Source organism: Bos indicus x Bos taurus, chromosome 22 (assembly GCF_003369695.1).
Source record: "Bos indicus x Bos taurus breed Angus x Brahman F1 hybrid chromosome 22, Bos_hybrid_MaternalHap_v2.0, whole genome shotgun sequence".
Taxonomy (NCBI): domain Eukaryota; kingdom Metazoa; phylum Chordata; class Mammalia; order Artiodactyla; family Bovidae; genus Bos; species Bos indicus x Bos taurus.
This window is the reverse complement of record NC_040097.1, coordinates 16,410,023-16,432,742: the sequence shown is the minus strand read 5'-3', so window position 1 is coordinate 16,432,742 and position 22,720 is coordinate 16,410,023. Positions and strand designations below refer to the sequence as shown.

Sequence of the window (22,720 nt, the reverse complement as noted above, 5' to 3'; positions counted from 1 at the left end):
CATTGGAAAAGACTGATGCTGGGAGGGATTGGGGGCAGGAGGAGAAGGGGACGACAGAGGATGAGTTGGCTGGATGGCATCACTGACTCGATGGACGTGAGTCTGAGTGAACTCCGGGAGTTGGTGATGGACAGGGAGGCCTGGCGTGCTGCGATTCATGGGGTCACAAAGAGTTGGATATGACTGAGCAACTGAACTGAACATATTTAAATATGATTGAGGCTGTTTCTTCAAATCTCATCACTATAATCAAGTAATTGACAGAGACTTTAAAGGACTATATTCTCTCCTGATGGGTGTTTTTGGGAAAATTTTTGAGGCAAGTAAGTAATTCTGATTTTTTTCACGTAGACTTGTGTTTATTAAATGTTATAATAAGTAATTTGTTCTTCATACTTGGAGGGAAGGATTTATTTTTTTTGTACAGTATGCCATTAAAAATAGCATTTCTATCAAGGCCCTGAATGTTAAATGTTAACTTTCATGTTGTTAGTAATCAGTAATATTTCTCTTTTCTTTTTAAAAATTTATTTGTAGATCTAACAGCTTTAATGCAGATAGAAACACAGGTAAGATTCTTGTATTTCTTTCCTTTAGTTTTATAAATCCGAAGAATTATGTTGAGTAAAAAAAATAAGTGCTTTGTTTATTTTTATAATGAATGAGACTGCAAAGTATGGAAAAACTCGAGGCCATGTTAAGATGTAGCATTGACACTTGGTCATCCAAACATATGGTCTCCTTTGAGAATCTGCTGGTACTGTGAATAGTCCAAAGAATTGTAGCGCTTTGATTGATAAAGGTAAAAAAAAAATAAAACAAGCTTCACAACTCAGACATAAGTATTAATTTCATCAGAGATTTAGAATTAAGGAGAGAAGATTAAAAGCAATACTGACATTTTCTACCTGCAAGTTTCTCCACAATGAAGAGAACGCAAGTGGAACCTATATGACATTGTGTGGAGTTCATATAGTTGACTGGATTTAGTGTCGTCTCCTTTGGGGGGAAGAGGAGGGCATTACCGTATTGCCTTTGCTCCTCAGCATTCTGATAGGAGGACATGTAGGCAAATGAATTTGTTATCTTTTTCATCTGGAATAATTTTGTATGAAAAGAGATACCCAAAACAAAAATTCGATTGTTTGAATTCTCTGTAAATAGAAATGTCAAGACTTTTTGTGTGTGTGTGTGTGATTGTTCTACTTAAACTATGTTTCTCAATTATTTTCCCCCTTATATCTAGTAAACATGTATTTGCTTCTGGGCTGCTGAGAGTCTGAGTTGTGTCATTATTCTTTTTATTTAGATAAATTTAACTACACGTTGTGGAAAGGACAGCTTTTAAATAAAGGAAAGCTTTTGTGTTACATTTCTCTGAGGTCAGCCACTCGTGCTTTTTTGCCTGTCAAGCTGTAAGTATGTTGTATTGTAAGAAAGTAGAATTAGTTGCTAATTATTCAGTTCTTACTTACATTTAAAATTTGCTTTTGTTTTTCTCACATTTAACTTTTACTTTGATCCATAAAAACTTAAATATAAATACTGATTGGTTTTTTAAAAAAAGATTGATTTGAAAACTTGGAAACAGGTTAAAAAAAGTTCTCTACTTTTCTGTTTTGATTTGCAGATAGTCTAAATAGTTATATACATTCATGGCATAAAACTTTTTCTTAGTGATTTAAATATTAAAAGTGATTTTTCAAAGTTTTGTCCTAAGTAGATAGGTTTTTTTTTTTTTTTTTTTAGCAATTTGAACATAATAGACTGAAAACAGCTTGATGTGTGAGTTTAGTTAAAATTTATAGGCTTCAGTCCTTTGCAACATAAGTTGGAATTGAAAGATTTAAAACTATCTTTTGCTACACCACAGTAAATGTTATGAGCCCTCATAAATGGTAGAAGAGCAATTTAACTGTTCATACTTGAATTGCCTTTAATTAAATGATGACTTTTTATCCTTTGTGGCTGATAAAATTGGTATTAGCTTCTGGCTTAAAGAAAGAAGGTTGGTAATATTGCTGGGCTATTTAGCTACCCGTATATACATGTGAACTTCACATATCAAATATCAAGTATGATACTAATAAATATGCTCATTTGTATTCCATCCAGATATCTGTGTCTGAGAGACAGAGAGAGTGACTGAGAGAGAGTTATTTTACTAGAGTTAAAAATACAGATAAAGCAAATAAGCCTTTTCAATTTTCTTTCAGTCCTGAGAAGTTAGATGTTGAAACAGTTATGAGTATGGATCAACTGAAACAGAAAATCCCTCCAGCCCTATTTTATAAGGAAACTTACTTTGGTCCAAATGAAGGTAGAGCAATTTAATTTTATTACAATGTATAAGAAGCAGACTTGACATGAATACTAACTGTGTATTTTTTCTTATGTCAGTTTTGAAGAATGGAATGTATTGCAGCCTTTATGAAGTTGTAGAAAAGACAAGGATTGGAAGTAACATGGAGAGTTTGCTGCAGAAACTAGAGAAGGAGAAACTTGTGAGTTAAAGGTTTTCAGATGTTCCTCCTCCTTCCTTAGAAACATTCATATTAACAAGTGATTATGATAATATTTCAGTTTATTTCATTTTTGCCTCTGAAAATACCACAAAGTCTCTGTTGCTGCCATTTGGTTAAAAGTGTTTTATTACGGCCTTTGGTGCTATTCTTTTTTAGCCATGACACTAGGTCCTCTATAGACTTAATCTTTTCCATGAAGTATCTTGATTGTGTTTTGTGACTGTGATATTCAGCAAGTACTTACTATCCCATTTTTATGCAGGGTATATAGTTTGGTAAAGAATGAGACAGGAGACTATTTCCCTGGATTATGTGGTGAATGGAGTTGCTCATTTGTTTCAGTAGAGACTGTGCTGTATTTGAAGATTGAGAAAGAACAAGGCCCTTGATGAGGTTGAAAGTATAAAAATATTAGAGGGTAAAGTGGTAGAAAATAGGGCTAGAAAAGTGTGTAGGGGCTATGTTGTGCTCAAATGTTTGTACATTTGGACTTGATACTATAGAAATAGATTTTAAAGAATGGGATGAGGTTTTGATTATGTAGTGTGATCAGAGCTCTGTTTTGAAAATTTACTTAGGTTTCTCTGTAGAGAATTAATTGAGAGGGGAGATGAGGTAGGAAACTACCATTTAGAGTGAATGGTAGGTGTGATGAGAAAGGATAAAGAAGAGATCAATTTAAGGGATATTTACTAGGTAGTATCTAATTTAGTGCATATTGTGTATATTGAGTTTGGGTGGAGGGATTACTAGTTCAGGCATCAGACTGTGATGGATTCAGAAATGAATAGAAAATGGTTATGTGATGCTACTATGTATAGGTTAGTTGAAGGAGAGGAGGTGATTGCAGGAAAGAGTGGCTATTCCAGGATTTCTGTTAACATGAGGTAGGTGAGCTTGTGTTCAAATGTTTAAGGGACATTCCAGTGGCAAAGAATAGAGAGAGGTTTTTTTTACACAAGTATGCTGTTTAATACAAAGTTTTCAGCAGTCGTCTTTTTACTCCTCATTTTTTGAGCCTCGGTTTCCCAGTAGTCAAATGGAAAGTTGGATCAGTGATTTTTTTAGAACTTGTAACTTTATAGATGACTACATAGAATTTCATTATATGGTTATACATTTGCTTAATCAACCCATCATTTATAGGTGGGAGAGTCAAATTATGTACAGAACTTATAGGCAGAGTTTGTACACTTATTAGCAATAACTGTTTGAGACCAGCTATAAACCTGTAGGTTAGGCATCTTTGAACACACGCATATGCACATTTACATATATATGGGCATTCGTTTACATTTATCTTTGTGTTTCTTATCCCCACCCCCCAAGCTCATCTGTGATACAAGCTTTCCTCATGATCAAAATCTATTCAGTTCCTGAGTTCATTAAGTTTAAGTAGTAAGTTTGGATATAATAGAATATTGAGTTATCCAAATCTGTTCAGTTCTTGAATTTCATAGAATGCATATTGTGAATCTTGACATTGAGGAGTTTATCACAAAAATACAACATCTGTTTAGTGCCTAATAGTGAAAATCAGGATAGGAAGGATACTAGCATTTTGTTCTTCACCTGAGCAAGTATAAGGTTAGGTTTGTGGAGGACTGGGTCTTCCCAGAATCAAGAAGTAAAGTAAGATCCTCTGTCTTAGAAGGCACAGGCATTCCATAAGGATACACCACATGAATCTAATGAACTGACATTTTGTAATGCTCCCTTCTTTCCTGCAAGCCCCATTGGGAATTATTCTAATTATAGCTATATCCTTCATAGTTGTCGTAATAATGGGAGGTACACTGGGGACTCTTGGGTTCTAAATAATTTTATCCTGAATATATACAGGAGATATTGTGGATCAGAGAGATTTAGTGAACACCTCACAGTAGGTAATACATGTGTTGGCTCTCCTTTGCTCTATTTCATACCCTGAGGGCAATGCATCCAGACTCGGGTCAGTTACTCTATGCAAGTAGTTGGACACTCCATAGGCAAGGGGTGAGATGATTTTTCCTTCATAAAGCGAAGGAGGGAGCTATTTCCCTTCTCTCCTAAGAAGATATCCTTGAAATGTAATGAACATTAACTCCAACCTTTGGTGAATAAAAACTCTTCTGGAGCCAGTTAGCCCTCTTGGACCTAAATACCTAGGGAGATAGCTAGCTCTTCAGTCTTCCAGGCACCTTGGGACTTAATCTAGGAACCTAATCTACTGTAAACTTTTGTGTGCTCACTTAGCACTTTTAGGGAGATAGCAGAAATGTATCCTTTTGGATCAGAGTAGTTAACTAGGTAATTGTCTATAGATGTAATTCTTAAAATGTGTGAAGAGTGTAATATTTCTGGGGCAAATGAAAACAAACATTCTCTATGTACATTTCTGCATGTCAGAAGGCTAGGGCTTTTTGCAGGGACACAGAATTCAGCAAAGTTGTATTTTCCCACAGGGATATTTATAAGATAAATAAAATACTAAATTCTCTTTCAGTTGATGGTCAGTGAAATTAACTCTTTCAAAAAAAGCTATTGAAGTATACTTGATTTATAATGTTGTGTTAGTTCCAGGTATACAACGCAGTGAAGTCAAATTCTTAAAGTTGACTTTAGTATAAGAAAAAACATGAGAGAAATGTTCCTAAATTTGAATATTGTCTCTGATATGAATATTTTTAGTATCTTGGTGTATGTGTACAGGGTAATTTTCTCTCAGGTATACATGTAGTATATTCGATTTATTATTTAGAAGTAGAATTACTGAATCATAACATATGACTGGCTGTACAAAATAATGCATTTTAAGTGGTTGTACCAGTTTATACCCTCAGTACCAACAAATTCCCATTAACTTACATCATCATAATTGCTTGATATAGTCAGACTTTAAAAGTCTTTTCATGTTCCATTGCCAGTTTTTCCTTTTCAGTGTCTTGTGGTTTTTAAGTATGGTTATTTACAGTATTGTGCAAGTTTCAGTTATATAGCATAGTGATTCAGTATTTTTTGCAGATTATATTCCAATATAGAGTGGCTTGTGTTTTTTTTATTAATTTGAGGAGTTTCAGATTTATTTTGGGAACTAATACTCAGCTGTGTGCTGTAATTTTTTTTTCATAATTTATACTTGCCTTTCTACTTTATTCAGTGTTTTTTGGAGAATAGATGTTCATAACTGTAATGTAATTGAATTTGTCTGTCTAAATGTTAAGTACTGTTAGTGACTTGTTTAAGAAATCTTTTCCTTGCTCCTAGATCTTATAGATACTATTATCCTACATTTTTTTGAATGTTATGATTTTTCCTTTGGTACTTAGCTTTTTTTTCTTAATATATATGTATTTTATTGAAGTATAGTTGACTTACGGTGTTCCAGAAGCACAGCAAGGTGGTTCAGTTATACATATACACATATATTATTTTTGAAATTATTTTCCATTATAGGTTTTTATAAGATACTGACTACAGTTCCCCATGCTATACATTAAACCTTTGTTGCTTGTTGCGTATCTGTTTTTTTTTGTGTGTGTGTTTTTTTTTTAATTAGAAATCTAGCATTCTATTCATCGGAGAAGGCAATGGCACCCCACTCCAGTACTCTTGCCTGGAAAATCCCATGGACGGAGGAGCCTGGTGGGCTGCAATCCATGGGGTCGCTAAGAGTCAGACACAACTGAGCGACTTCACTTTCACTTTCACTTTCATGCATTGGAGAAGGAAATGGCGACCCACTCCAGTGTTCTTGCTGGAGAATCCCAGGGCCGGGGGAGCCTGGTGGGCTGCCGTCTGTGGGGTCGCACAGAGTCAGACACGACTGAAGGGACTTAGCAGCAGCAGCAGCAGCATTCTGTTCATACTAAGTCAAACAAGTGGAATCAAAATGTCATAAATTTTTTGTTAGGCAAAAATTCTTAAATTTTCTTGAATATATATATATATGTATATAATACGTATTATTTATATACTTGTATACAAAAGTTTTTCTACTACACTTGATAAAGGCTTGAGAAAGAACATCAAAAAAAGGGGGGAAATTGGAAAACATAAACTAAATGAAATGGGAACACTGAATATGAAGTAGAAAAAGTGAAACTAGGTAAAAAATAAAAGATTATAGTCCAGGTGTTTTTAAACATAACTGCTCATTAGAAAAATATCTGGAGGGAAAAAAGCAATACCTGGGCATTTGTATTTTTCAAAAAATTGCAAGATAATTCTGACATGCATCTGACACATAACTTTTTAAAAAATATATGTATATGTATTTTTTTTTTAACTTTTGTGTGATACAAGACACAAAAGAAATCCAATCTCATTTTTTTCCCCAATATGAATCTAACAAGTTGTTCCTGAACCTAAAAATTTACTGAATAGTGCATCCTCTCTCCACTAAGAAGTCTTGATATCAGGTAGGGCAAATTGCCCACTGTTTTCATGGTTTTTGGAGTGTTTCGCTATTTGAGATTGGGATTTTTTTTTTCTTCCCCCCAAAATTTAAGAATTGGTTTACTTTTTTCAAAAAATCTAAGAATAAGCTTGTTAGTTCCTCACCTTTCCTGCACAAGAAAAAAATCCCCATTGGAATTTAAAAATTGAAATTGTATTAAATTTGTAGGTCAAATTCAAGAGGATTGACATCTTTGTGATATGGTCTTATCCATGAACAAAGACCATATCCATGTGATATGGTCTTATCTTCTCTCAGAACGGTATTCTTTTAACAATTTTATAATTTTCTGAATACAAGTCTTGCTCATTTTTTGTTTTATCACCAGACATTTTGCTTTTTTTGATGCTGTTGTAAACAGTATATTCCATTTCAGTACATTTTATTGTGTATTTAGAAATGTAATTGATATTTATGTACCAAAATCATATTTATGTCAGATCAGTATATGAAATTTGAATAATTTGTTCATTTTTGTTCATTCTTTGGGATTGCTCTATATGTTTCATTTTCCAGGAGCACCATTTTTTTTTCCCCCTCTCTAATCTAGGATCTCTAGTATGATGTTGAATAGAAGTGATTACTGTAGGCATTCTTATCTTGATCTTCAGAAGAACACTTCTAACATTAACCATTAGGTTGGGACTTTGCAGTAGGTTTTTCACAGTTACCTTTATTAATGTTTTTCCTTCTTTATTTTTTAACCTTCAGTGGGTTTTGAATTTTGTTGAATTTTTCTGTATTTATTTATTGAGATGGTTACATGGTGTATTAGAGTGACACCAGAGGAACAGAACTGATAGGATATACAGTTGATACTTTTAACAGCTTTGGTTTAAACTATGCAAGTCTGCTGCTACTGCTGCTAAGTTGATTCAGTTGTGTCCCACTCTCTGCGACTCCATAGATGGCAGCCCACCAGGCTCCCCCATCCCTGGGGTTCTCCAGGCAAGAACACTGGAGTGGGTTGCCATTTCCTTCTCTAATGCATAAAAGTGAAAAGTGAAAGTGAAGTCGCTCAGTTGTGTCTGACTCTTAGCGACTCTATGGACTGCAGCCCACCAGGCTCCTCCGTCCATGGGATTTTCCAGGCAAGAGTACTGAAGTGGGGTGCCATTGCCTTCTCCGTATGCAAGTCTACTTGTGTGCAAATTTTTTCATTAAATGTGTACTACGGTACTGCATCATCCATGGTTGCTTAGATCTGCAGATGCAAAACCGTGGACTTGGAGGGCCAACTATAAAGTCACATGCATATTTTTCAACTGCATGGGGGTTGGTTCCCCTAACCCCCACATTGTTCAGGTATCAACTGTATACAGATAGAGATTTATTATAAAGCATTGGCTTTCACAGTTATGGTGGCTGAAAAGTCTCAAGGTTTGTAGTTGGTAAGTTGGAGACCCAGGAGAGCTGATGTCATAGTTTACAGTCTGAATCCAAGTGTTTCAGAACCAGGAGATCTGACCGTTTCAATCTAGGGACTGGCAAGCTTGAGGCCAGGAAGAACTGGTATTTCAAATGTAGGAGAAAAACCAGTGTCCCGCCTCAAAGGCAGGCAAGCAAGAAGAATTTCCTCTTATTCCAGGAAGGGTAAGCATTTTTGTTCTAATCAGACCTGCAACTGATGAGACTCACCCACATTGGAGAGGGCACCCTGCTTTATTCTATATGTGTACCTATCTGTGTCCAGTTAACCCATCCCAAAACATCCTCAGAAACACCCAAAATGAAGATTGACCAAATATCTGGACACCTTGTGGCCCAGTGAAGTTGACACATACAATTTATTGTCACACATAGTATTTATCATATAAACTTAATAAGATGCATTTATCTATTTTCTGTGTTAAACTGTTCCTGTGCTTCTGGTTTAGAATACCATCCCCTGCTCTTTAAAAATACTTGGCTTATTGTGTGAATGTTTTGTTTAGGAGTTTTGTACCTGTGATGATGGGTGAGAGGTGTCCACAATTTTTCTTTCTTATATTCTACTGATCTACTTTTTGTAGCAAGGTTATGTAGCTTCCTAGAATTGTAGGTAGTGTTTCCTCATTTTGCAAAAAATGGATGTATATATAATGAGAAGAGTCTGTTCTTTGGATGTTGGGTGGCACTTAACTGTAAAACTGTGTGTAAAATGTTTATGGGTTTATGATTCAATTTTTTTTTAATAGAAAATTCAGATTTTCTCTTTCTTCTTGGGTCAACTTGGGTATATTATGGTTTTATTTATTTTTAGGAAATGTCTGTTTTCTATTTTTAGAAAATGTACCCAGTGAGGATTATTTTTATAGTCTTTTTAATAGCTACTGTGAGCATTTTTACAAATAGTATTTTATTATGCTGTCTCTTATTAGTACTTTTCACCAAAGGTCTGTTGCCTTTATTCATCTGAAGAACCAAATTTTGGTTTGATCCTTCTTTGTACCTTCATTTTCCTGGTTTATTAATTTCAGCTGTTAGTTTTAGTCTACTTGGGACTGGTGGTGGTATTTAATTATTTCTGACTTCTTACATAAGAAAAAATGGTCAATGAACTTTGAGTTCCAGGTACTTTTTTAGTTACTTTCCACATGTTTTAATATGTAGTATTTTTGTTACTATTCAATTCTAAGTGTTTTTAAAGTTTCCATTATGACTTGTTTGTCACATGATGTAGAGGTATATTTTTAAAATTTCAAATGTATCTGAATACATTTTTTCTTTGAATTGCATTGAAATCAAGATAGGTAATTATTTGAAATTTTTTTGAGATTTGACTTTATAAAACTCTGTGTTCAGTTTTTGTACATGCCCCCTCTGGATTTGAGAAAAATGTGTATTATTTAATTGTTAAATCCTAGGGACACAATTCTGGTTGACAGCTATTTTCTCTCAGCACTTTGACTGTATATGCTACAATGTCTTCTTGCTTCTGTTTTTGTTGAGAGATCTAGTTGTATAGTCTAATGATGGTTTGTTTGTAGGTCATTGTTTTTTTCTGGTTGCTTTTTAAATTCTTTGTCTTTTTTTTTTTTTTTAATTCTTTGTCTTCGATGTTTTACAGTTACATTAAATATATCTAGGTGTAGATTTCTTATTTATCCAGCTTGGTGTATATTTTTTCATATTTATAGATTTGTATCTTTATTTCTAATAACTAAGAATGTTTTAGTCAATATCTCACAGACTATACTTCTCCTTCTTTCTCTTTTGATTGACTTCTTAGGACTCTGAAACATCATTCTGTTCTCCCTGTCAGTCTGTCTTTTGTTTTTTGCCTTATTTGTACTGCATTTCTAGTAATTTCATCATAGGTACATTCTAGATTGTAAATTCTATCTTTAGCTGTGTTTTATTTGCTGTTTAATAAATTCATTGAGTTTCTAATTTCACAGAATTTATTTTTAATTTCTATAAGCTATCTTAGATTCTTTTTGAGATCTACCTTTTTATTTTTTCTTTTTTAAACAGATTTTTGTTAATTCTTTCAGAAAGATTTATTATGTGCCAAAGACTCTTCTAGGAGGTAGAGATTATATTCTGATGTTCCCTTGGTTATGTTTCTTAATTGACTCACTGTTTTAGCCATTTTAAAATATATAGTTAAGTGATTTTTAATGAATTTGCAGTGTTATGCAACCATTGCCACTATCTTTTTCCAGAATATTTTCATCACCCCCAAAAGAAACTTCCTATTCACTAAGCATTCACTCCATATTCTTCCCTCTCCCACCCTCTCCCCCGCAACCAGTCTCTGGCAACTAGTAGTCTACTTCTGTCTTTATGGTTTTTTGTATTGTGGACATTTTATATAAATGTGATCAAGTAATATGTGGCCTTTAGTGCCTTCTTTCACTTAGCATAGTACTTTTAGGATTCATCCTTATCATGGTATGTATCACTGCTTCATCTCCTTTATTTCCCTCTGGATAGGCCACATGCCGTTTGTCCAGTCACCAGTTGTTTCCACTCTTTAGCTATTAAGACTATTGCTGCTGTGAACATGTGTATGCCAGTTTGTGTGTGAACGTGTTTTCAGTTCTGCTACAGTATTTCTTTAAACATTTCATACATGTTATTTTATATATTTTATCTGATGATTGGAAAAGTCTGTTGTCTTTGCTGAATCTCACTTAGGGTATGTTATTTTTTCAGAAGCTTGACAGTTTAAGATTCTGAGCTTAATATTTTATATTTTTAATACTCTTTGTTTTTATTCCTGTAACATTGTCTGGAAAGCCAAAATGTCAGTAGTAGAATCTGGTAATATAAATTCACCGACTGGGTTAATAATGTTTTCTGAGTGCGGAGGAAGCAGTAAGGTGTAATAAATAGAGGCATCAGTACAGAATTCACAGGGGCTTCCTTTTCTGCAGGGTTGAAAAGTGTTTCTTTTGGTTGATGCTACAGATGTTATTGCTGGGGCTTTTGTCTGCCTGAGTTGTTTCTGAGTGTAGAGTCCTTGTGGTTCATGGGTCTCTGGGGACGTTGACTCCCTTTAGGGAACTAGAGTCTTTAGGCCACTAAGCCATCGGGGGTTAAAAAAAAAGAAAAAACCTTGGATTTGCGGTGGGTCAGAAGTTAAATAAATCTAATTGTGTTTTTTCTCAGCAACCACAAAACATGAAGCTGTTATTCACGTCTCCCAGTTTTCTGTTCTGACAAACCAAGAGTTTGGGCAAAATGTTAAAAGGGATACAGAAAACATTTTAAGGTTTTAAATCAGAAACAGATTTTGCAGATGCGTTGTCCCCTGTACTTCTGGGTTTTCAAGCAGTGCTTTTATTAAATGTAAATGGTAGCATAGTCACTTCAGCCCTTTAAATTATGGTTCTTACACAGACTTTGTTTACTGGAGTTGTGTCATGGAAATTTACGTAGCACAAGTTTTCTTCTCGAATCCAGAGTCCCTTTGCATTCTGCTGCCATACTCAGTTCTTCCTTGACTGAGTATACCCTTTCTTTAATCCAAAAAACACTGTGAACTATCGCAGCAGTCTGTGAACTGAGTTATTCGCATTATGTTGTTTTCTTTCCTCCAGTGCTATCAAGTTTTCGGTATTCTTTAGGGAAACACTTCAGCTCAAAAGGGTATACTCTCCAGGGCATTTCTGGCTAACTTGGCGTTTTTGTCTTCTTAAAATCTAGCCCTTGATCTTTCTTTCTAGATTTGTCTTAATGTTTCTTCTAGTCTCTGCTCACCCTTGGCCAGTCGTAAGTACTCTGATGCCTGCAAACTGTCCATCCATCATGTTGTAACTCTGCCTTTGCTCATGATGTTGCCTCTATTGAAATGTCTTTCCCACAATCTTAGGCTGTTGGCAATGTACCCATCCTTTGAACTCCACCTGCCATATACTCTAAATATGTTTTCCCTTTCTGTGCTTTGTAAAACTTTTGGAGACCTTTCCTGTCTATCTAATTATTGATATTTCTTGTGTTACTTTCACCACCCAGTTATAAACTCCTTTTGATCAAGGATCTTGTGCTGCTTGTTTCTCACGTTATCTCTGGTAAGGCAGGATTACTTTACATGTGAAAGATGTTCATTACATACGTGAAGAAAGAGATTATGGCAACACTTCGCATTTGAAGTTAGCCTGAGCTCTTGAAAGGCAGCATTTGGTCCTGCTTGTTTCGTATCTCTGACATGTAGCACACCACCTTGGCAATTTTTAACATGGCTTCTGAATTGCTGAGGAAAATATTTGAAGTTTTAGTTTTTGTTTGATTCTTTTAGTTTCAAGGAAAAATGAGCAAGTTGATTTAACAGTTACTTAGAATTCTTTCAGTAATATTTTCTCATTAAAACTGTGAAAACTTAAGGAATTCTTAATTAGTTGGAATCTGGTCCACAGAGAATTGGTAGGGTTTTTATCTAAATCAGTAGCAGTACTTTTCCTTAAAAAGATAAAAACTTTTTACTTTCCTTACAGTTAGTAGGAACTGCTTGCTATGTTTCTGCCTTCTGGTGAATAATAAAGCAAATTCAACTTCTTCTTCCTTCTAAAAATGCAGGTTCTTGTTAAACCTTTGGGAGACCGAGGATACCTTTTTCTTCTCTCTCCTTATCAAATGGTTCCTCCATATGGTAGGTGGTCTCTTTAATTTTTTCTGGTTTTCCTTTAACGTTTTCAAAGTTAACACATATTGCTAATGAATTTCTCTTGTTTTTTTTTAGAACATCAAACTGCTAAGCCTCGAGTTTTACATGCTTTGTTTCTATTTCAAGAACCTAGAGGAATAGTTCCTTGTAAGTTCATTGGCTATCTAAATCTAGTTACATATAGATAACTGCATTTTAGTGCAAATTTTCAGGTAACTTGGTAAGCATTTTGACTTTCTTATACCATGTTTTGGGAAATAATGGAGATATTAAGAGGTATTAACCATATAAAACAAATTATATGGCTTTTTTTTTCTTTTTCTATGAAAAATTATTTTGGTTTTTATCGGTGTTTTCACTAAACATTGATTGAAATTGTTACAGTAATATAGCTTAGGTTTTCAGGGTTTCTATTTTAAGTTTTTTTTTTAAGCTTAGTTCATTTTTGCATTCAAATTTTAGTAACGTTAAGTGCGTCATGCACTAGCTTACGTATTGAACCATTCAAAATTAATAAGAATCTTCACACTATTTTAGGGAAATTTTTCTAGTCACCATTTCTAAGAATGAACTTTAATGCAAAAGTGAGATTCATGGGAATTTCCTGGCAGTTGACTTGTCAGGACTCTTTCTCTCCCGAGAACCCGGATTCAGTCTCTAATAGGGGACCCAAGATCCTTCAAGACCTGGGGCATGGCAAACAAAAAAAGAGAGATTCTCTATTGTAGCAGTGCAGCGCCTGCCTATCTGCTTATGGGGATAGAGTTCATGTGAAGTTAAGTCTGTTAACATTAAAACAGGAAGGAATGACATCATAGTCTTTCTAGGAGCCTCAGATTTTGCCCTTTTTCCCTGTTTCTCCTTATATTTTGCTTGCCACTAGTTGATGCCTAGGGACATGACAAGGATCTTCAGTGGGCAGGTGTTCTTCCCTTTAAAAATAATATTCCGTAATTTTCATGTTTTAGTTTCTTATTGGCCCATTTTATGCTCCTGGGCTTAGAGGCATGCTATTTGTGTATTCTTATATAACATACATGTATTAGGATACATATTCCTGATAGCTCAGTTGGTAAATAATCCACCTGCCATGCAGGAGACCCCGATTCGATTCCTGGGTCGGAAAGATCCCCTGGAGAAGAGATAGGCTACCTACTCCAGTGTTCTTGGGCTTCCCTTGTGGTTAGGCTCCTAAAAGAACCCACCCGCAATGTGGGAGACCTGGGTTTGATTCCCTGGAGAAGGGAAAGGCTGCCCACTCAGTATTCTGGCCTAGAGAATTCCAAGGACTATATAGTCCATGGGGTTGCAAAGAGTCAGACATGACTGAGTGACTTTCACTTTTCATTAGGGTATATATTGGTTTGGTCCACCTTTAATGTATGAGTGTCATTACACTGCTTTGACAAAATATAGACCTGTACTTGTCTAGTTTCTTGATTACTAACATGGTTTGCTTTTTTTGTTTGTTTACAGCACAAAAAGGTTCAACCAGTGCAGTACCTCAGGAAAAACATGAGAGCATGTCAGATGTGTTAAAAATAACTCAATTTTTACAATTTGCTTTGATTCAGTGTCGAAAGGAATTCAAAAATATAAATACTATAAATTTTCATTCTGTTGTTGAGAAGTATGTAAGTGAATTTTTTAAGAGAGGTTTTGGTTCAGGTAAACGAGAGTTTATCATGTTTCCGTATGATTCACGATTAGATGATAAAAAATTCTTATATTCAGCTCCAAAAAATAAATCCCATATTGATAATTGTTTGCACACCTATATTTTTCGACCTGAAATGTATCAGTTACCTATTTATAAATTAAAAGAGCTATTTGAAGAAAATAGAAAACTTCAACAGTTTAGTCCACTTTCAGATTATGAGGGCCAAGAAGAAGAAATGAATGGTACAAAAATGAAATTTGGAAAACGAAATAACTCAAGGGGTGAAACTATTTTATCTGGAAAGCAGAAGTCATCTCATTCTTTGGATTATGATAAGGACAGAGTCAAAGAATTGATTAATTTAATTCAGTGTAAGAAAAAAAATGTGGGTGGGGACTCAGACACAGAAGATATGAGAAGCAAAACTGTCTTGAAGAGGAAGCTTGAGGATCTACCTGAAAATACGAGAAAGCTTGCCAAAACCAGTAATTTATCTGAAAATTGCCATCTGTATGAAGGTAAAATACCAGAATTGCCTTTATATAGTGTAAAAGTAACAACCAAAAACATAGTTAAGTAGTTCTATCTTTTCTCCTCATAACAAGAGTTTGCAAATTATAGGTTGAGAGCCAATCCAGCCAGTCCCCTGTTTTTCTAAAGGATATTTTATAGGAATACAGCCTTACCTATTTGTTTATGTGTATTTAGCTGTTTTTACACCATAATGGCACAATTGAGACAGATTGTATGGTCCACAAAGGCTAAAATACTTACTCTCTGATCCTTTACAGAAAGTATTTGCCAGCTCTCGTGTTCGTATGTCAGATTTCTGAATTGTGTCACTTGAGGCTAAAATAAGAAAATAAAGTATGTTCAGCTATCACCTTCCTAACTGGAGCTGCTTCCCTTTAATATTTCTTTACTTTTATAATTGGAAAGGTACAAAATTGAATATTGAGTTCTTTTAGAATGTTGATTAATGAAAAGAGCCTTCTGAGCTTTAAAATTTCTTAGATGTACACTCTTTTTCCTACCCTAGGAGTCCACTAATTTGTTTGAGTTTTTATTTTTTCTAGTTTTCTTGTTTTTAGGTGACAGAAAGAGACAAATTCTTCTTAAGTGTTTCAGTATTGCTAGTAGTTTAAAGGATCTTTTCATCTAGATTTTTAACACTGCTAGTCTGTAGGCATGAAATATGTCCCTTTGCATTCAGTATATTTTGTACTGCTGCTGTTTTTGTTAATTACAGTAGATCTGACTGTCCTCCTGTTTCTTACTAAGCAGCTTTACTCATGTGTTTTCTAATTCAGCATGTCTCAGAACTGACTGGTTAGTGCCCTTATTATATTGTTCTCTAATCAGTCTCTGCAACCTCAGTTACTTTTCACTCCTCTGTTCCGGCACTATTCAGTTTAAGATTAAATGATTTAAATTTAAATTGATTAAAATGAAATAGAATTTCATTTCCTGTATTATATACCAGCTACATTTCACCAGCCACACTGCTGCTCTGAACAGCACAGGTAGAGGACATTTCATCACTGCAGAAAGTTCTATTTGACAGTGCTCTTCTTTTCAGTAACTTTGAGGGTTTTTTCTTCACTTGATCTGTTTTCTCTTTCCAGCGTTTCATCCTTGACTCTGTACTAGGTGGCCTTCCTTGCTTCTAACGCTAATTTCTGTATCATGTTCTTCTCAGTATTGTTTTACTAATTTGCGAACCAACTCAGCTTTCAAGGCTTTGTTATAGCCTGGCCATGTCCAGTCTGAGTAGCCCTGTTTCCCACTCTCCCCAGCAGGCACATAATGGTCAGCCTGGTACTTCTTTCTTTTCCCACAAAGCATCTTTCATTTCTTTCAAGCCTTGTGTCTTTGAAATTGCAATCCCTCCTTAGCTTTCTGGCTGTGTTCCTTGATACTTTTCATCTCTTTTCCCTTCTCCTGGATTTCTGCTGTTCTGAGCCTGATGGTGTTTACTGATCCATACTATCATGTACTGTTGACTTCTATCTTGAGAGTTAAGTGCTTACTGTTTGCTAGCTGCTTTATGTGTATAGACTTAGTTCTTGATTGGTAGATATTATTATCCTTATTTTACAGGTAAAGAAAACCATCTTAGAAGTTAAATAATTTTATCTAAAGTTATGTAGTTCACTGATCCATGTTTGAAGTCACTTTTGACCGACTGTTAAGCATCATTCCTATTTCCTAGCACTGAACACGTAATGGGCAAGATAGTTAACATTTGGCACCATTTTAGCGGATAAGTGGCTAATTTGTAGACGTGAAGAAATACTTGCGGGCCGAAATCGGGCCTTATCAAAAATTAAAATGGTGGGAAAGCCATGCTAGTTATAGTGGACCAACTGAGAAACAGGGAAGAGAGGGGCTGGGGAAACGGATAGAATGGTTAAGGCAGAACTAGTGACATCAGACGGGCATGGCTAGGTGTTCCTCACTTGTGTTCATTTACAGTCATTTTTCACACTTTATTTCTGATTCTGAAAGTAAAGATTTAAAAGTTGGATTCTGACTTTTAAAATATGCTAGTCTTAATTTGGTGGTGAGCTTACTTTATTTTTTAAAATTTTATTTATTTGTTTATTTTTGTTTCTCTATTTTTGGATGCGCTGGTCTTTCATTGCCGTGTTCAGGCTTTCTCTAGTTGCGAAAGCAGGGGCTGCTCTAGTTGCAGTGTGGGCCTTCTTGCTGTGGTGGAGCTCAGGCCCAGGCGCATGGCTTCAGTAGGTGCAGCGCGCAAGCTCTGTAGTTGGGGCATATGGGCTTAGTTTCTCCATGGCGCGTGGGATCTTCCCAGACCAGGTATCAAGCATGTGTCTGCTGCTTTGGCAGGCGGATTCTTATCCACTGTGCCACCAGGGAAGTCCCCCACTCACTTTATTAAGAGATGGCCTTCTGTTTCCCCTATCCCCTCTAATATCAACTTGTTAAAGTATGATTTACATACAGTGTACTCATTTTAAGTGCACACTTTGATCAGTTTTTTATAGCTGTTGTTACTGCCACTCCAATATATAGGATATTCTCATTATCTCCAAACATTGCCTTATCTTTCTTTGAATTTGTCTCTTTGCACTCCATTGCTGGTCTGCTTTCTGTCTCTCTAGATTATTTTACCTTCTCTTTAATTTCGTATAATTAGGTACAGTATGTACCCTGTTTCTAAATTTGGGGGACTGTGGTATATTATGCACTACCTAAATTGCAACATCCACCCTAGCTTTACCCTCCTTAAGTATTAAAGCACATGACTTTCTGAATGTCTACTGTCTTTACAAGTTTTTAAATATATCGGTGGTGCATATAACCCTCATTTATACTTGCTTGAAGCCATGTCTGATATGTTTTCTCTCCTAATACTTTTTGTTCTTACTGCAAGATTGGTGTAGATTTCTTTGGGATGATTTTGCATCTCTTAATACCTCAGCTTTGTTATGATTTAAGTGATCTAGTCATTTAAGATAAAGTTTAGGTTATAAGGTTAGTACAAAATGTTACTGGAGAGATCAAAATCAAAGTCATGGGTTTTTGTTATTTCTTTAGAACATTTAAGTGTATTCTGCATACCCTTCTTGAACACTTTGCAAAACAGTAAGGATAGGTATTTTTCTGTTGTCAAGTATCTCGTTGATTTTTAGGATTTTGGTGGTAGAGTTTAAGGTAACTACAGTATAGTTATTTATATGTATTATCCACATTACCAACATGATATCTGAGCTCATTTCTTAATAGAATTTTCAAGATATGATGACAATAAACTTCATTTAATGGGAATTTTTAGCTGTGTGCAAAATTTTAGAATCAATCATGTTTGGAAAGTAAGGGGTGGATATACTTGTAAACTCACAGCAGGTGATTTGATTGAGTTCTTGCCTATAAATGTCAAATTATAATTAAATTTTAGGTGTGTGTATCTGTATATATTTATTTTTTTTAAAAATTTATGCTTGGCTTCCAAACTGTAAAAGATGGCTTTCTTCTTCCCTTCAGAGTCCCCACAGCCTGTTGGCTCACTTGGGCATGAAGCTGACTTGAGACGGCAGCAGCAGGATACCTCTAACTCTGGCATTGCTGACATCCATAGGCTGTTTAATTGGCTGTCAGAAACACTAGCAAATGCACGTCATTCTGATGCATCCCTGACAGACACAGTCAACAAGGCCTTAGGATTGAGCTCTGATGTTGCCTACGAAGAGATGAGGCAAAAGCATGAGTATGACTTGAGCTCTACCCTGGATAAGAAAGAATATGAGCAGCCTACTGGTGCAAAAATCGAAAACGCACGTTTTAAGGATACTCAGAGCCCGTTGCTAGACGTTGATCCATCATCTTTAAAGTATCCTGTTGGTGTTTCTACCAATGAAGTAGGCACTGACCATAAATTCCATTTGAAAGAAGTAAGCCTCTATCATCGGATTATCTTTGTTTGCTTTTGTGAATATTTATGTGAAAGGGAGCATGTGGGTGTGCTTGTTTTTCTTTTTCACAAAGACATGATACACATTTCAGTAATAGTGTCTGTGCCAGATAGTATTTGTAAGTTATTCCTTGTTACAAAGAGATGAATGCAAGTGTTTTTCTTGCTGCTGCCCATACAGTCTAAGATGTACCATTGTGATAAAAAGTCACAGCAGGACAACTTGTTTTGTCAGGAGCTGCTTGAAAGTGCTAGTCATTCACTTGTATTTGAGATGAGAGTATAATGCCTTTATCATGTTAATTTTACTCATTTGTAATGTTTAGATTGAGGTTTGAGCATTTGCTGTGAAAAAAGGTGTTCATTCTTGACTTTAAAATTAGTTGAAAAGAAAGGTATTGAATCTGTACTCTTAATTTTTAGGATCCAAATTTAATTAGCATGAATAATTTTGAAGATTGCAGTTTGTGTCCTACTATTTCCATTGAACATGGATTCCATAGACAATCTAAGTCAAATAATGTTGAAGAGACTGAGATACATTGGAAACTGATTCCAATTACAGGTAAGAACAAGTGCACTGGAACTTAGGTTTGCTTGGTTTTACTTAGGGAGTAGTTTTCTGAAGGGTTTCATCTGGGAAATTCTTGGGGCTTATTTGGCTCTGATATCTTCAGTGTCTTATTTTGAGCAATGTGATATTCATCATTGAGTGTTGCTGTGTTCTTGGTCAGTATCTGCAAAAGAGCCTATTGAAAAGAGAAAGATTTAAAATATACTTTCTCTATTGAGTTGAACATGCAACTTGCAAATGAAAATTGTTGGCAGAAATTGGGTTTCTAATAAGGTGAGGTAGCTACAGGGGTCAATGAGAGTCTTTGGGCAGCCAATTAAATGCTGTCTTTGCAAATTATTAAACTTCAAAAACTATCATCTAAGAAGTGTTCATGTTAAGGTTCATCTTTTAGAATGAAGTGAATAAACAGTTCTTGCTTAATATTGGGTTATTTTCAAGAAATTGGATCATTGTGGAGAATGCCCTGAAATGATTGAATGTAAATATCCCTAGAAAGCTTATAGAACCTTACAAAGCTTATAGTGGGGCAAAAATAGTTTGTGAGCATGCTACTACTACTAAGTCACTTCAATCGTGTCCTACTCTGTGTGACCCCATAGACGGCAGCCCACCAGGCTTCCCCGTCCCTGGGATTCTCCAGGCAAGAACACTGGAGTGGGTTGCCATTTCCTTCTACAGTGCATGAAAGTGAAAAGTGAAAGTGAAGTCACTTAGTCGTGTCCGACTTTTAGCGACCCCATGGACTGTAGCCCACCAGGCTCCTCCATCCATGGGAGTTTCCAGGCAAGAGTACTGGAGTGGGGTGCCATTGCCTTCTCCGTGTGAGCATGCTAAGTCGATTCATGTATGTCCAACTCTTTGAGACCCTATGGATTGTAGCCCAGCAGGGTCCCAGGCAAGAATACTGAAATAGGTTGCCACGCCTTCCTGTAGGGGATCTTCCCCACCCAGGGATTGAACCCGTGTCTCTTACATCTCCTGCATTGGCAGGCGGGTTCTTTATCACTAGTTTAGCAGATATTGAAAGATCATTTTGCAGTGTTCTAATTTCTCTATGCAAACACATAAACACACCCACACATACAGATACTGTTAGTATTCCAAGTTCTTATTCATCTTTGTTAGCTAAGCATTTGGGGAAATATGTCCAGGGCACATGTATTCCATTCCTTGATCTTTATTTAACCTTTAAAAAGAAAAACAAAAACCAGTTTTTGCTTGAAAGCAGACTGGCTTATGACCTAAAAGCTACTGAGACCTCCAAGGACTCTGAAGAATTTCTAAAAACTTGATGAGTTTCTGTGGGCTTCAGCACCTTTATCTACTTGATACCTTATTAGAGAGGCACAAGGCCCAGAAGTGATAGTAGAGCAGCAGCTGGAGAAGTTGGTTTGAATTGGGCAAACTGAATAAGGAAGTAGTCTGTACAAGGTGCTTATCCTAACTTTAATCATTTAGACACCTTCATAGTTGGTTTCAGAGTCATTTGAAGGCACAGCATCTAGGTGTCGATACTCCATCATCACCTGAAGGGAAAAGAAAGCAACTTCCCATTTCTTAATGACCCTTCAGGATTATTTTAGGTGCACGAAGGAATACTTGGATTTATTAGCATTTGGGGTTATTGGAAGGGTGCTTTGAAAGGTTGTCACCAGTATCTGAAGAGAGTGTACAATTCTAATGGTTGCTTTCCCTCAGGGGGGAATGCCAGAAGCCCAGAAGACCAGCTGGGAAAACATGGTGAGAAACAAGCAGCAGGTGAGAAGGCTCTCTTTGCTTTTCGTCGATGTGCCCTTCAGAATTGCTACTGTAGTTCTGGTTATCTGTCAGGAGGGCGTCAGTTTAAGTCTGTTAATTACAGAAAATTTGGACACTATTTATTGTATTTAAAATATTCATTCATTTATATAAAATATTCTTATATAAAGAATATATTCAAGGGAGTCACTGAATATTCACAGATTAAATTTTTTTCACCTACAGTAGGTTCTGTCTGATATAAGGACTTGGAAAGACCAGAATATTTTTCTTAATCCACTTCTACAGAAGCAGTCTTCAAGTTTCTCTTAAATTAAAAAAAATATGAGGAGGTGAGGCCATTGTATCTTTTAGGTACATTATTCCTAGTCTTATATTTCTTTGACTGAATTCTTCTTCTATTTGTAAAACTAATTTCTACAGATAGTAAGAGAAGCATGTACATATATTACTGATTCGCTTGTTGTATAGTAGGTGCCTGGAAGACAGTCTCTTTTGTCTGAACTCAGTTCAGTATCTTGGCAGCTGGCCACAGGCTGACTCTTCTTGCTTGGAATTTGGTCTGGATTTTTTTTGTTTCTGTTTCATTTGATCTTACTCTTTCAGAAACCTTGTGTTGTTTTTTCTGTTTGGAAGAAGAGCTAAGTTACTTTAATTTTAGTAGATCTTTGTGGTTATTCTTGTCTTTGAGGGTGGAAAAAAAAAAAGACTGAATTAATAGTTTTCTTCAAGATCTTTTTTTCCTCCTAGGAAAAGACGATTGCGGGTGTGGGGGGCAGAAAATGGGAAGAATAGATACATGACATAAAGGAAAATGCATAAATCTTTACAGCTGATGAAGTTTTACATATGTAAACACTTAGGTGACTGCCTCCCAAATCAGTATGTAGAACATTTTCAGTACCCCAGAAGGCTTCCTTCTGCATCCTCCCGGTCAGTATTCTCCCTGCCCCAAACAATAACCATTCATGTTCCTTCTTTCAGCATAGATTAGTTTGACCTGCTCTTGAATTTAAGGTAGATGGAACCTACACTCTTTTGGTTTTGGCCCTTTTACACAGCTTTATGTCTGGGACTCATCTATATTTTGCTTCTATCAGTAATTCTTTTTTATTGGGAGAAGTCAGTATTTTGTTTATGTCTCAGAATGATCCATCCGCATCTGCAGTCTTTATTTGGCATACCATCTTCATATTTTGCTGTTAAAAGTATAAAAATCCAAATGATGTTACC

The 22,720-nt window shown here is 35.7% G+C and overlaps 1 protein-coding gene across 4 annotated transcripts in view; it reads left to right on the top strand.

Annotated features, from left to right (window-relative positions):
* Positions 1-22,720, top strand: part of TASOR (transcription activation suppressor) — a 51,700-nt gene that overhangs the window by 15,762 nt on the left and 13,218 nt on the right. For all 4 annotated transcript variants that reach the window (XM_027522390.1, XM_027522387.1, XM_027522389.1 and 1 more), the window contains exons 8-17: positions 538-569; positions 1,310-1,415; positions 2,217-2,320; positions 2,401-2,504; positions 12,967-13,039; positions 13,130-13,201; positions 14,531-15,232; positions 18,726-19,132; positions 19,576-19,717; positions 21,428-21,487. In XM_027522390.1, the coding sequence (XP_027378191.1) occupies positions 538-569; positions 1,310-1,415; positions 2,217-2,320; positions 2,401-2,504; positions 12,967-13,039; positions 13,130-13,201; positions 14,531-15,232; positions 18,726-19,132; positions 19,576-19,717; positions 21,428-21,487 (1,802 nt within the window). The remainder of the gene's footprint in view (positions 1-537; positions 570-1,309; positions 1,416-2,216; positions 2,321-2,400; positions 2,505-12,966; positions 13,040-13,129; positions 13,202-14,530; positions 15,233-18,725; positions 19,133-19,575; positions 19,718-21,427; positions 21,488-22,720) is intronic.